The following is a 13360-nucleotide window of genomic DNA, read 5'->3' as shown; positions in this document are numbered from 1 at the left end:
AAAAAAAATATGTTGTCTTGATTGGTTTTCCAGCTAACGCTACAAAAACCTCACTGACGCTGATCTGGCATCTGAATGTAAAAAGCTCTGGAACTTTATTTCATGTATTTCATCAGCAAATTTTTATCGTGTAAATCGGGTTAACTATTCGTCCCTCTATACAAGCAAATTTGTGGGCGGTTCTAGTACATTTGTGCTTCAAATTAAACTGTTTTTGTCGCATAAGTTTGTTTTGTTTGTTTGTTTATTTCGATCCCCATTAGTGCTTAAAAGCACTATTCTTCCTGGGGTCAATAAAATAAAACATAGATAACAAAACTTTGTACATAATGATGATTACAAAATAATAAAGTAACTTCAAATCAATAGAGTAAATTCAAATCAATAGGAGAGGTCAGAGGTCGACCTAAAAAAAGCACAGAATAATCTGAACATAATCCAGAGTTGTATGTAATCAACAAAGGTGCCAACAAAATTAACAAAGGTATAAATAACTTAAATAACTGAATAGAACATAATGTCTAACTGATCATAATTCCAAAGAAAAGATAAATATAACAAATTGATCAGCCATTTAAATAACTGAAAGGTAGCAGCAGAGACAAAATAACTTATACAAAATCAAATAAAACATCTTTGTTTCTTCCTACATCTAAAAAGCAGAAAAAAAGAAAAGGAAATCCTTACATTGTAAGCCATTTTTGACCGTACCCGAAAAAAACACATTATTTCCTGGGCCTAAGTTGATAGTATAGTAAGGCTGGGGATGTCAAATGTACCTGTAGCCACTGGTCTGTATTCAGACCCGGGGACCAGCACGCCCCCTGCTGAAGTCCCTCCCCGTTGTTCAGACGTGCCTGGCGGGGGTAGAAGTCGTCAGCTCGCGATGAGGCACGCAGGGCGTGGTGTGGGATCTTTGCAGCTACGCCTGAATTGTTGGGGTCAATCCCCACTCCTAGGGGAAAGTACCCCTCTTGGCTCAGCCAAGTGTCTTCGTCTGAAAAGAATGGTCGTTGTTATATCCTTCATGCTATCAGTGCTTCACACATCAAAGTTGCCATTAGTAATTATACATATACACACATACAACTTAAGAAAACAACGATTCAATCAATTTTTTACGGATAAAAAAATAAAACATCCAGAAGTCTCTGATTTTACCCAAATGAGCCACTGTGCACAAATATATCATTTGTTTAGATTACGAATGTTTTTTTTTTCTATTAAATTATAAACTTTTAGGATCGGATTTGAAGGTCCCGAATGATTGATTTTAATTGCGGGGCATGTTGATACTAGACATTGTGTAAGTTCTAATTTTCAGACTCGATTTTCTAAATAAATGTATTGAAATACGTAGGACTCATTCAATGTCGGTTGTGTCAGCAAGCAAATGCTTGATGAAAAGGGCAACTGCAATAGAATTAGTATCTATCTGATGACAATTATATGGTTTTCATTGATAAAATAATAATACAAACTTTAAATGAACCTACCAATCAACCAGCGATCACTAACAACACAAAAAACAACCAACTGATCATCCAGGGCAGCCAATCAACGAACTAACCCACCAAACAAGGAACTAACGAACCGTTTGTAACGTACACCTCCATCACCAGGGCGATCCAGCCTTCATAACCTGTTGGGTACAGCCGGATGTAGCGTGACGTCACTGGTTCCGGGAATGGGCGGCTCACTTTGTTGTACCGGTCCCTGTTTCCTGGAAAAATCTGGACAAGAAACTCAGTACGTGTAGGCTTAGAAAAAGTATCAAAGAGAAAAGAATATCATAAACAAGGCAAGTTAATGCCCGTGGGCTAATTGCAAACTGACATGGACAATGCGTACAGAACAGAATGTATTGAAGAATGGGATAAAACCATGCATCAACAAAATGTTCTACTAACCTAACTTTCTACCTCTACTTAAATAGAGAGAATATGTCATACATAAACAGGCAACTAAGAGAAACATGATGACAACTGCCACTGGACTTTTCCCACATACAAGCCCCACCTACAAGTACCTAGGTCAAGTATTAAAGTGCAAAAATTTGGCCAATATGCAGTCACAGTTTCATTTGATTTAAAAGTATTTTTAAATTGGTAAGATGTTCTATTTATATTAACACACTTACTCTCTCTCTCGCTCTCTGTGAATTCCAAGACTTGTTTTATCATCATTTTTTTGTCCCATATCAAAGACCTATTTTACCATCACGCTGCTGCTGTTTCCTTTGTATGGTGTCCACGAGGCGCCATCCATGCTAAATGCCAGAGTGAATGACGTCACCCAGCTGCCCAGGTCCCAGTTCGAGCCACCTCCACTGATCGCCACGCCTGTGACGTCAGTAGTCTTGCCAAGGTAAACCTGTAGTAAAAAAAAATCCTGAGCTCTCTCTGTTAGTTATATTCCTAAGAAGGGGACCCAGTCACCACTGACGAGAGATTGTGTAACGCAGGATAGGGTTAATAGCTGCCAAATTACATGGCATTTTCATTGTGTTAGCAGTGGAGGGATGCATAGATCTTGTAACATTTAAAGAATATATTAATATGTTTATCTATATTTAGATATATCCTTAATTTGACCATGTTGATTTGATTATATGGATGACATTCTCTACGAACCCCCAAAATGATGCGAGCGGGCGAATTAAAAAAAAAAATTCCAAAAAAATCCCCTTCATTAAGGTTTACAAAATGACTAAACACACCGAAAATTGAATACCTCTCCATATCTCCATCACCTTCACATTTCCATTATTTTCCTTTGGGATTGATTTTGACATTCTGTGAAATAAGTATCCTTGTTGATACTTTTTTTTTTAATTAACAGCATATATTTGCCCATTTTGCAGCTGCTTTGTATGGTTTAAAATGTATGATGACATCCGCGCGCGCATGTCATCCATATAATCAAATCAACATGGCCTTATGAGAACCAGTTTTAATTTGATAGTAGCTCACGGTTCTTTGACGCTATGGAAACTTCCTATTCCTTTGACATTTCTGTCTGACAATAAAAGGCGTAGCCATATGGGGACTGGCAAGACATCTTGTGATTTTTTCGGGAAACTATAACCCCAAACGTACCTGAAGCCACTGTTCCTCCACAGACCGTGGCACCCAGCAGTATCCTGTTGTAGATGCCGGAGTGTACCGGGCTTGGAATGATGCAAACTCCGTCTTGTACTCGGAACTGGAAGTGATAAAAGCATCGGGGATGTACCGACTCTCCAAACCTAGAGGGTGGCCAGGAGGTGGGGGATCTGTAGAGGACATGTTGAGAATGAAGCATTATCGTTTCTAGAACCGTACGTGCTGGAGAATCCAGAACCGAGTTTTATCCAGAACCATGCATTAGCTAGCACGTTCTGGGTAGTCCATGTGTACCCAGAATCAGGTCTTGGGCAAATCTACGTTGTTGGATACGCGGCGACAACCCAGAATCGTTTCTTACTATATGCAAGTTGTCTTATCCCTTAGCATAGCATTCTTGAGGATGAGAATTAGTGTTTTAAGGAGAGAATTTCTTTTTCTTGTGTGTGTATTCAGTTTTTGATAGTTTCCACGTATCCAAGATTTGCATCAGTTACGGGTTTTGATACTGTTGCAACTGTGTTACATTTGGACCCACATCGGCAAATGAAGACCTGTACGCCTACTCATCTGTCGCCTCTACAGGAGATTCCAACAACATTGATGTATTTTATTGCAATGGAATGATAACAAAGTTTAAAGGTGTTTGTCGGAGAAGATAATCTAATTACCCCCACAGTCATCTTCGTCCTCCCCTTCGCGACAGTCTAGCTGGCCGTTACACAGCTGGGACTCCATCACACAGGCACCATTGGAACATCGGAACTCTTTAGCACCGCACCCTGTAGTCATAAATTTAGAAAACATATAATTTCCCTGAAACGGTATGACGGGGATACAAACTATTAATAGAAACAAAAAAAAAATTATTTCATTAATATGGTCAAGTCACTGCGGGCTAAAAGAATTAGGACTTTTCTAGATTTGTTTCTTTCTTAAAGTACCTTAAAAGATGGTTACTGTCGAGACATTTTCATTTGCTAATTTCTAATCTAGTAACATTGTTGAATTTCTGAAAAATCAGGAAAAATAGAATAGCTGGTAGAATAGTTTTTACATAGCATATGCATCGATTAACCTTCGTCCCATATGGTGCTTGTTCATTTGTTTGTAAGTAAAGCCAGTGTATGGCTTTGGAGCGAGAGATACTTGTTTTATTAATTTCTTAAAATATATTTTTTGACAAATTAAAAATTTCAATTTCAATTTATTTATTTAACCAGTAATTACAACTCAGGCAATTTTGGTCTGTTTTTTTCAGGTAATCCTGGATACACATAGAAATGCACACAACAAATACACAGTACATATTAAACAAGTACTAAATACAACATCCTAAATATCAACTGGATCAAGTCCTGCATCTAATATACATATCACAGTACATATACATACTTAAAATGATAACTTACTTTCAGTTATATTTTGCTTACCTCCTGATACACAATTATTCTCGTCTATTCCGTTCGAACAGTTCTCCACCCCGTCACAGACATGGTACCGTGGCAAACATCTGTCGTCACACTCTAACTGCAAACTATTACAGTTCCCTGTGTGTCATGCAAGAGAAACCAAAAAGGTAACTTGATAAAATGATATTGTCCTGCTAGCTATTCTGCGCATTATATGCTCAGGGGATTTTAGAACCTCTTGGAGCAACTTTTATTTTACTAGTCTGCAAAGTTGCTCCGAAGTACTAAAACATTAGCACTACGTACAGTCAGGAGAAAAAGTAGAAACTCTTTTAACATATTATAATGTTGTGAAATATTTTATAATGTTGAAAAAAACTATATACCCGGTGCAATAGCTCAGTTGGTAGAGTGCCTACATTGTTACTGACCCGGCCGGGTCATACCAAAGACTTTAAAAATGGTACACACTTCTTTCTCTGCTTAGTACTCTGCACATATGAGAAAGAGTGTGGGAAGGTCAAACACAGAGCACTACCAGCGGACCAGCCCCCTGTTGTAGTGCCCTGCACAACTGTGTGTCGCCCAAGGGCTACTACGGAAATGGGCATGGGCACCAAACCCTATGTCCTGCATAGAGCACGGAAGACCTTTTAAATATGCAAAATGAATACAAAAAAACACACCTTTACAGCCTTCTTCGTCCTCCCCTTTACTACAGTCACTCTGGTTGTTGCATAGTAAAGTATCCATCAAGCAGGTGCCATCTGCGCAGGAGAACTGATCTTTCCCACACACTGCACAGTTTCAGTAAATAAACATGGCAATTAACATCGTCACGCTTTCCTTTTGTCAGTTTTTAAGATGTCCCGCTTCAATATCGATTTTTTCTTATTTTTGCCTAAGTGTTAACAATATTTCAAAACCATCAACACTGACACAACTTATTTAATAAACAATGTGCATTAAAGTCCAGTATCAGCACTTAGTCTAATACAAGTTACTAAGGTAACTGATTATTCGTCGATTTGTCATCATACTCCTGCTGCTTTTTTTTATCCATTTGGCTATTTTTGGGAGAGCAAAACGATTCGAAAAACATATTTGCAAGTTGCTCTTACACTTAAGTATCCCCATATTGGCACACGGCCAGCTTTTTAAACTCAATTCTTGTTTGACATTATGTCATTTTGATTGGCTTTGTGTTTTTTTAATTCATTTAATCAGTATCCGCCTTGTGTCTTTGTCTATGTTTTTCTTTATTTCAATTTTTTTTTATAAATCGTCTTTCTTAACTTCAAAATAGTAGGGTCTAACATAAGTGTTTCAAATATTCCATTTTTCTTGTCCTGTGGTCTTTTTCAATGTATTTCATTATTTCTCTGTTTTCTGCTTTGTTCAAGCAAAATAAACAAGAACTAAAAATGTAACATTATTAACAAAGCAAATACATTATGTTTACCTTCACATGGTATAGCCTAACAGACTACGTATTACTCTTTTCTTTTTGCTCAAACACATTCATATACAATATGGAGAACAGCCTAACCAGCACCACAATGTGTCTGCTTCACCATCTGTTACCATGACAGTATGGGACAGGTCATTGATCCTGTTTGTTTCGAGAAACAGAAAATGAGAAAGAAGAAACTGACTAAATTAATAAGTTTTCTTCTGCGAAGGTAAACATATATATCTAAAAAATGAAAAAGAAAACGGGAACTCACCGACTCGTTGTCCAAAAAACATAACTTCGTCTAGCCATGGCTGCCAGTTTTCGGGGCCAGTCGCTGTGATGACCAGTTTCCAGAATCGACTGGTGGCCGAGAATCCCCCAAACTCCTGCGGGATGGTGGTGGTCATCGCACCGGTTACAACCTTCACATCTTCCCATTCGTACCGGATAGAAGAGGCCGACCTTTTTTTTATGATCACATAAAAAAACAGAAGAAGTAAATTGGTCGGAAATTATAGAAAGAATGCGTGGAAGAAATATAAAAGTTTTTTTTTTTGGGGGGGGACCCTTAATTTGTCAATTTGATTATATTAGACATCCTCGATGGCAAGAAGGTTTGTTAGGATAAAAAGGATTTCAGCATACTCTTAATCGCACAAATCAGCTGTAAAAGAAAAAGAAATATATATGCTATAATATTCATATTGCAAAAAAATGTACGAAAACGTTATTAATGTCTTGGTATGCAAAAATGGATTCTGTGTGTTTAGACATTTTTTTTTATTTTGTCAAAATTTTTATTGCTCAGATCATTTAAGGGTTCTCAGGGAATGCAATTCATATAATCAAATCAATATGCAATTATCAAATATAAAGAGTGAGTTACTGATACTTCAACGCACCTGCTTTGTAAACGAGATGAGGCAAAGTAAAAAAAAAGGCAAGATCATTTGTAGGAACGGAAGTAATATACAATCAATTTTAACATAAATGAAAAAAAAAACAACTTAAAACCTTTGAAACTTGAATGCAGAGATGCCTCCCTCGGTAGCTATGCTGATTTTGTTAAGCTTGTAGGGTACCAGAAGGTCAAAGATGATGTACCATGGGCCAGACTCGACTGGGTACCAAATATAGATTATACCATCAAGAACGTTGTACGCATCGTACCCGGGACTGAATGGACTTGTCGCATCGATCACCCAGGAGGTGGATCTTTCCAGCCAACCTTTGTAACATAGTAAACATATAAGTATTATAAAAGTATGCAGGAACAGGATATTTCTATTCAAATTTTGAAAGCCTTCTCATTGCAATATATTAGCGCAGATGTGGAGTGTATATGTGTACAGTTTTGTTTATCTTTACTATCCTTGTCAATATATCGACATAAGAGATACCGATGCAGACTCAAGTGTGTTACGTAGATAGGAGGTTTTATCGGTATCACCGAAAGGCGTTTATCGGCTATATAGACACAGAAGCTGGTACGTTACACAGAAATGTGGTTTTTTGTTCATTTAAGTTTATTATCGAGTAGTTGCTAGTTGCTAGAAGTTGAGTTATGGTGGAACGGCCGGCTATGAACCCGTGTTGGAATTCGTGCAGCGACCCTCTCAACATTGGAATCAACTGATTATACATACTACGTTCCCTCACATTTCTTACGAGGGATAACAAGAATACTGACTTGTAGTTGGCCACATTCTCCTTGTCACCTTTTTTATACAATGGCAGTACGTTTGCATCCTTCCACTTACTTGGAACACAACCTACGGATAATGATCTATTGAATAGCAAGGTCAAGGAAGGAGCAAGAATCATGGCACAGCCCTTGAGAACATCAGCAGAGATGCTATCTGGACCTACAGGCTTACTAGTGTTGAGGTTAAACTGGCTTTACAGAATCTACATAGTTTACACCCACCTCTAGTTGCACAGTTCATCTCATCCTTTGCGTCCCAATCCAAACAATCAGCAAAACCGTCGCAGAAGCGGTTGTAGGAAAACTTCATTCCGTCACACTCAAACCACTGGAAACCGATCAGTTCTGGAAAGGCACGTAAATGTACCAGTCAGTGAATTATTAAAAAAAGGGGGGACCACGAGTCATTCTATGCAAATATTTAAACTCGGATGAACGTATGTCTGTTGGTCAATTGTCAAATGTTCAATCGTGTTTTAAGAAAATGAATTAATTAATTATAAACACTCCTTATTCGTACAGTTAATCACCGTCCTTTTGCAAGGAAGCTAAAAACAGACATGATTTGTATCAGGCTTGCAATGTATTTTATTAAGCAATTTTTTGTATGCAGCATTCTGGTAAAACCTTTCAAACACATTGAAATGTCATATAAGCTTTCATTAATGAAGTGATACCCCAAAGCTACTCTGCATATTTATCATTGGCAGACATTTTAATCTTACTCTGGCAGTTTTCTTCATCTATCCCAGAAAAGCAGTCCTTGTCTCCATCACACACTGACGTCTTGTCAATACATTCTCCAATGCCACACTCAAACAGGTCCTTCTCTGAACAGGTCTCTATAAACATTAAAATGGGAATAGTATTTTTAATTTCTTAACATTCCTTAGCACTTATATGTAAATTAAGGATTATTGACCCGCACCGAGGTGAATATGGTGTGATAAAGCCTTGTCAGTTGCTATAATCACCGGATAAAGCCACTGAGTGAGCGCAGCGGCCATCCTATATTATCATATAGCCTTTTAAAACTTATACAGTAAAGAGTTACGCATTCCTGTACAACACATACAAACTTAAAAAGAAACTTAAATAGAACATTGTGTTCCATCTGGAGTCACCTGAGGTCACTGGGGGAGGGCATGTTCTATCTGGGTCAAAGGCAGGGAACAGGTGTTCTTATGGGAGTCACCCGAGGTCATTGGAAACCTTCTGGTCAAATTATATCAATATTAGCTGGCACCAGGTGTGTGATTCAATTGTTATAATTAGAACAGGAAAATCAGGTAATACAAAATATGGCCATACACTACTTCCAAAACATTTACTCTTAAAACAGCCAAATACGAACATTCGGGTTTAAGCCAAAAGTACCGATGATTCTAAAAGTGGTCAAAAATTCTAAAATTATGTGAGTGTATGTCACCCATATCAAATTTCAGTTAATTTTTTTTTTTAATACCAGGGCTACTGAGCCCAAGAATTACATTTTTATTATCCTTAGCAAGAATCATGAGACACCTAGATGCACAGTCCTTTATAGATCTAGAACTGGTATAAAACTGAATTTTATCATTTTGCATTTTCGAGAGGAAAGCCGACGTGTCATTTAATTCAATTGACATTAATTTATACCCTACGTTTATGAGGTTATGTGTCTATGTATGTATTTATGTCTTTTTTTCGTTTCCATTAGCCCTAACATGGTTTTAAAATTAACAACGAAGATCTAAAGATACCCCATTTAAATCATTTGCAGCCAAGAACGAAAATACACCTATCAGGAATATATTTATTTATTTCTCTTTATTTACATACACTTAACGAAAATCAGACAAAAAATAGCACAACAGCTTCCACTCAATTGCAAGGATATGAATATAAATAAAGCAAGACTAAAACACAATAACGAAATACGTATGTAATTACTAAGCTGATAAAATGAAGATGAGTGAAAATCAGTTAAGTTGTAGATCTTCAAATAAAGAGAATATATAAGAATCTGGAATGTATATAACTTACTACACAGCAACTCGTCCGTCTCATCATCACAGTTGTTATAGCTATCGCACACTTGAGATGGTTCCACACATTTATGGTCGCTTTCACATTTGAACTCTACACTGGTACACTCTGTACAAAGGCACAATTTAGTCATCGGTTAAATACAATATGTTCATAAAAATCATTATGCCTGTTTTTTTCGTTTCTTTCTAGTGATATCGTCATTATTATATGCTATGCCCATAAGATCAATTTATAATTGTAATTCAATAGAAAATTACTTTATAATGGGGGCTTGATTATAGGTAATATCTTCTTTTTTCCACCGGCATATGCACTTCGTTTATATTATTTATTTTCTGCAATCTGTTCTTTGACTTACATTGGCAATTTATTTTCTATTGGCGGCTGTTACACATGTGTAAATAAATAAAATAAAATAATATATATACATACATGTATATATAGTTTGCATTTACTTTGTCCTGAGAAGCCAAGAAATGGGTGGTCGGATATATAATTTCACACCTTATCAACCCTATCAATCAACATGAAACCAGCCTCCACCCACCCACTTCCAATCTTCGCTGATCAGGACAAGGTAAATAGATAAATGCAAACTATTAAAAAAACCAGCGCAGTGAGTGGGGCTATGTTGCGTTACGATAGAGCGTTGGGCTCGGAACAGAGACTTCGAAACCTGCCATGCCCCCGATCTTGTGTCATTGGGAAAGGTGCTTTACATGACTTCCCCTTTACTCATCACAGATGGAAAATAGTACGTCTATTCTCCGTCCAATGCCTTTGTCATATATGTGTGAAATCATCAAAATAAGCTATCTAAACGTATTTGTGCTTTAACTATGTCTTGTGATAAATGTTGCAATAGAAAAAAAAACTTCGACACCCAAAATAATATTTAGTAGAAGTAAGCTTACCGCATCCACTTTCATCTGAGTCGTCGTCACAGTCCCTGATGCCGTCGCAGCGACCTTCCCCTGGGATGCAAGTGCTGCTCTTACATTTGAACCACCCGGGAACGCACAGCCACCCCTCGTCCACCCTTTGAACACCACAGGACTCGTCTGACACGTCCCCACAGTCGTTTACGCCATCACATACCCGGGACAAGGGCACGCAGATGGACGTTACTTCGCATTTGAACTCCGTTGAAAAGCATTCCCTGAAGTCCCAGCCATGCACGTGGCTAACAGCTGAGATGCAGTTCATAGCTATCGCGCTGAAGGCCCCTTGGCAGTCACTTAAGTCGCATTTTGCCATGAGGGCCTCGTGTAGGCAAGGAAAAGGAAAACCGTCCTCGCAGTCCATCATACCCAGAGGACAGACAGGAAAGTCGCAGTTTTGCTCATCCAAACCGTTGGGGCAATCAGTGTAACCGTCACACTGCTGCCAAAGTTCGAAACAGGCGCCACCGATTCCGCACTTCAATGTGTTGGCAGAATCAGAACATTCCTGGCAATTGTCTTCATCCGAACCGTCCGGGCAATCGGAATGATAGTCACATTGTTTCTCTTGAGAGATACACACGTCCGCACCCGGGCATTTAAAAGAAGAAACCGAACAAACCGAACAACTCGCTTCATCCGAGGCATCCGGGCAATGGTAGATGCCGTCGCATTGCCTTTCCAAATTGATACAAACGTCCAGACCTTCGCACTTAAAAGTCAAGGAAATGTTACAAACACTGCAGTTTTCATCCGAACCATCAAGGCAGTCCAATTCACCATCACACCTGGATTCGAAAGAGACGCAGTTGTCGGTTGTTTCGCATTTGAAAGCAGAGGAAGGACATTCGTCTTCCACAGGATGGTCAAGAATGGTACCATCGACCATTGGCAGCAGGCACAAAATAAGGAGCAAGCACGTCGCCATAGTAATTTTCGGTAGAGAGAACGCAGATGCCATCCCGTAAGTTAGGCTTAATCTGACACATGTAGTGCATCAAGCCAAAGTAAACAAAAATAGTAGTAGTATTAGTAGTAGCTTAACGAGTTTGTATAGTATTACGTGCAATTAGCAGTCTGTACATGCTTTACTTTACAACTGGGCGGAAATTCTTTCCCCTACAAGCAACCAGTCAACAGTTACCTGGTATGCATAACAATGAGACACCTGGTAGTTTTCTGTCCCCTTCTTGTCTTATCCTCAATTAGAGGCGTTGCTAGCTGGCTACAACTTAATTTGCACAAAGATATTTCAAACATCCCAAATATCATGTGGAGACTTGTACGTGCCTTAAAAATGCCCAATTAAGCATATGGCATGAGAATAAGTTTATCGAATCTGCCTGATATGAGTTTCATTTTAATTACCAAGAAATGCGAAATTCATTTTGTCCGCAGCTGCGTTCAGTATGAGTGGTTCGGGTGTACGTTTTTAATTACTCATAGGTTCTGCTTGTAAATGTGCACCTGGGCTGTAAACAACATGCTCGACGTATTCGGCTGTGCAGTATATCCGCACTACTCTTAACACATTAAGCAACCGTGGTATGCTTGACAACATTATCGTCGACGAAAGTATTTCAATTTAAAACTCATGCGTGCCTGAGAATTATACTTTAAGTGTATTCTGTCAGTTGGGCATACATCTATGTGCCGTTATGGCCAGGCTACAAAAACCTGTCGCTGTGAACCTGTCGCTGGTTTCATTCCCCATGATGCGTAGCGCCTGGGGTCGGAACCATGTTTTCCCGTGGTGCTTCGGGGTCCGAACCATGTTTTACCGTGGTGCTTCGGGGTCCGAACCATGTTTTACCGTGAAGTGGTGCTTCGGGGTCCGAACCATGTTTTACCGTGGTGCTTCGGGGTCCGAACCATGTTTTACCGTGGTGCTTCGTTGATGACGGAATAAAAAAAAAGAAGTTTTCTGCCCTAACATATGTTATATACTACAAGATCTCTTTAATTATCTTGAGCAATAGTATATCCTTTTATATTGACAAATGGTATCACATCACTACTGTAGATAGTGACATTGTGAACTACGTTTACGATGATTACTATTACTATTTCTTTAGTCAGATTTAACCTGTAGCATTTCATTAATTTTTAACACAAAATACTACAACTCTTTAAACACACAGAAAAACAATTTTTATAAGGTCAATGTACAGTTTGTCGTATAACAACCTTTTATTGCTACGTAAACTGGGAACTTTTATACCCCCTGGTGCTATACATCTTAGGAATAGGAAAACTGAATACGTGTTAGTAATGTTGGGCAGCACCTTATCTATTCCAAACGGATCTGTTTTCACAAAATGCTTTGTTGGTATAAATGCCTCAAATATTTGCTCTATCCGATGACACGAGGTTGATGAAATTTTGACAGACGCCTATAAACTAGGGTGATATTTCATGTATGTGATATGCAAGTGATCTTTTGACTGTTCACAAAATGAGTTTCTTCTTAATTACCGTAGATTTAATCAACCCTGCTCATTGCTGACTGCATACCAGTCTGCATACGTGACACTAAATTTGACCTGTAAACAAGGGATGTAGTTGCTCACGCCATAGCTTTTACACTAATACTGGTCAGATGTAGTTTACATTAGTGCTGAGTAGCTTTGAAAAGTTCTACATCAGAATGTTACCATCCGCCAAAACAACACTTGTGTTGATGTGGAGTCTGTGCCACTTTTTGCCAGGTG

The 13360-nt window shown here is 38.5% G+C and overlaps 1 protein-coding gene across 1 annotated transcript in view; it reads right to left on the bottom strand.

Moving 5' to 3' along the window:
• The window catches only part of LOC109462505 (low-density lipoprotein receptor-related protein 2-like), a 19956-nt gene extending 7464 nt beyond the window's left edge, over positions 1 to 12492 (bottom strand). Inside the window, exons 1-14 of the mRNA XM_019759058.1 lie at positions 12463 to 12492; positions 10623 to 11361; positions 9703 to 9813; positions 8403 to 8519; positions 7900 to 8022; positions 6987 to 7200; positions 6244 to 6434; positions 5203 to 5313; positions 4538 to 4654; positions 3776 to 3886; positions 3099 to 3274; positions 2218 to 2373; positions 1595 to 1733; positions 780 to 997 (exon numbers count right to left, since the gene is read on the bottom strand). Coding sequence (XP_019614617.1) covers positions 780 to 997; positions 1595 to 1733; positions 2218 to 2373; positions 3099 to 3274; positions 3776 to 3886; positions 4538 to 4654; positions 5203 to 5313; positions 6244 to 6434; positions 6987 to 7200; positions 7900 to 8022; positions 8403 to 8519; positions 9703 to 9813; positions 10623 to 11361; positions 12463 to 12492 — 2553 coding nt within the window. The remainder of the gene's footprint in view (positions 1 to 779; positions 998 to 1594; positions 1734 to 2217; positions 2374 to 3098; positions 3275 to 3775; positions 3887 to 4537; positions 4655 to 5202; positions 5314 to 6243; positions 6435 to 6986; positions 7201 to 7899; positions 8023 to 8402; positions 8520 to 9702; positions 9814 to 10622; positions 11362 to 12462) is intronic.
• Positions 12493 to 13360: the final 868 nt, after the last annotated feature.

Source organism: Branchiostoma belcheri, unplaced genomic scaffold, assembly GCF_001625305.1.
Source record: "Branchiostoma belcheri isolate BF01 breed outbred unplaced genomic scaffold, Haploidv18h27 scaffold118, whole genome shotgun sequence".
In the NCBI taxonomy this organism is placed as follows: Eukaryota; Metazoa; Chordata; class Leptocardii; order Amphioxiformes; family Branchiostomatidae; genus Branchiostoma; species Branchiostoma belcheri.
The sequence above is the reverse complement of the archived record's forward strand: the minus strand, read 5'-3'. Positions and strand labels throughout refer to the sequence as shown.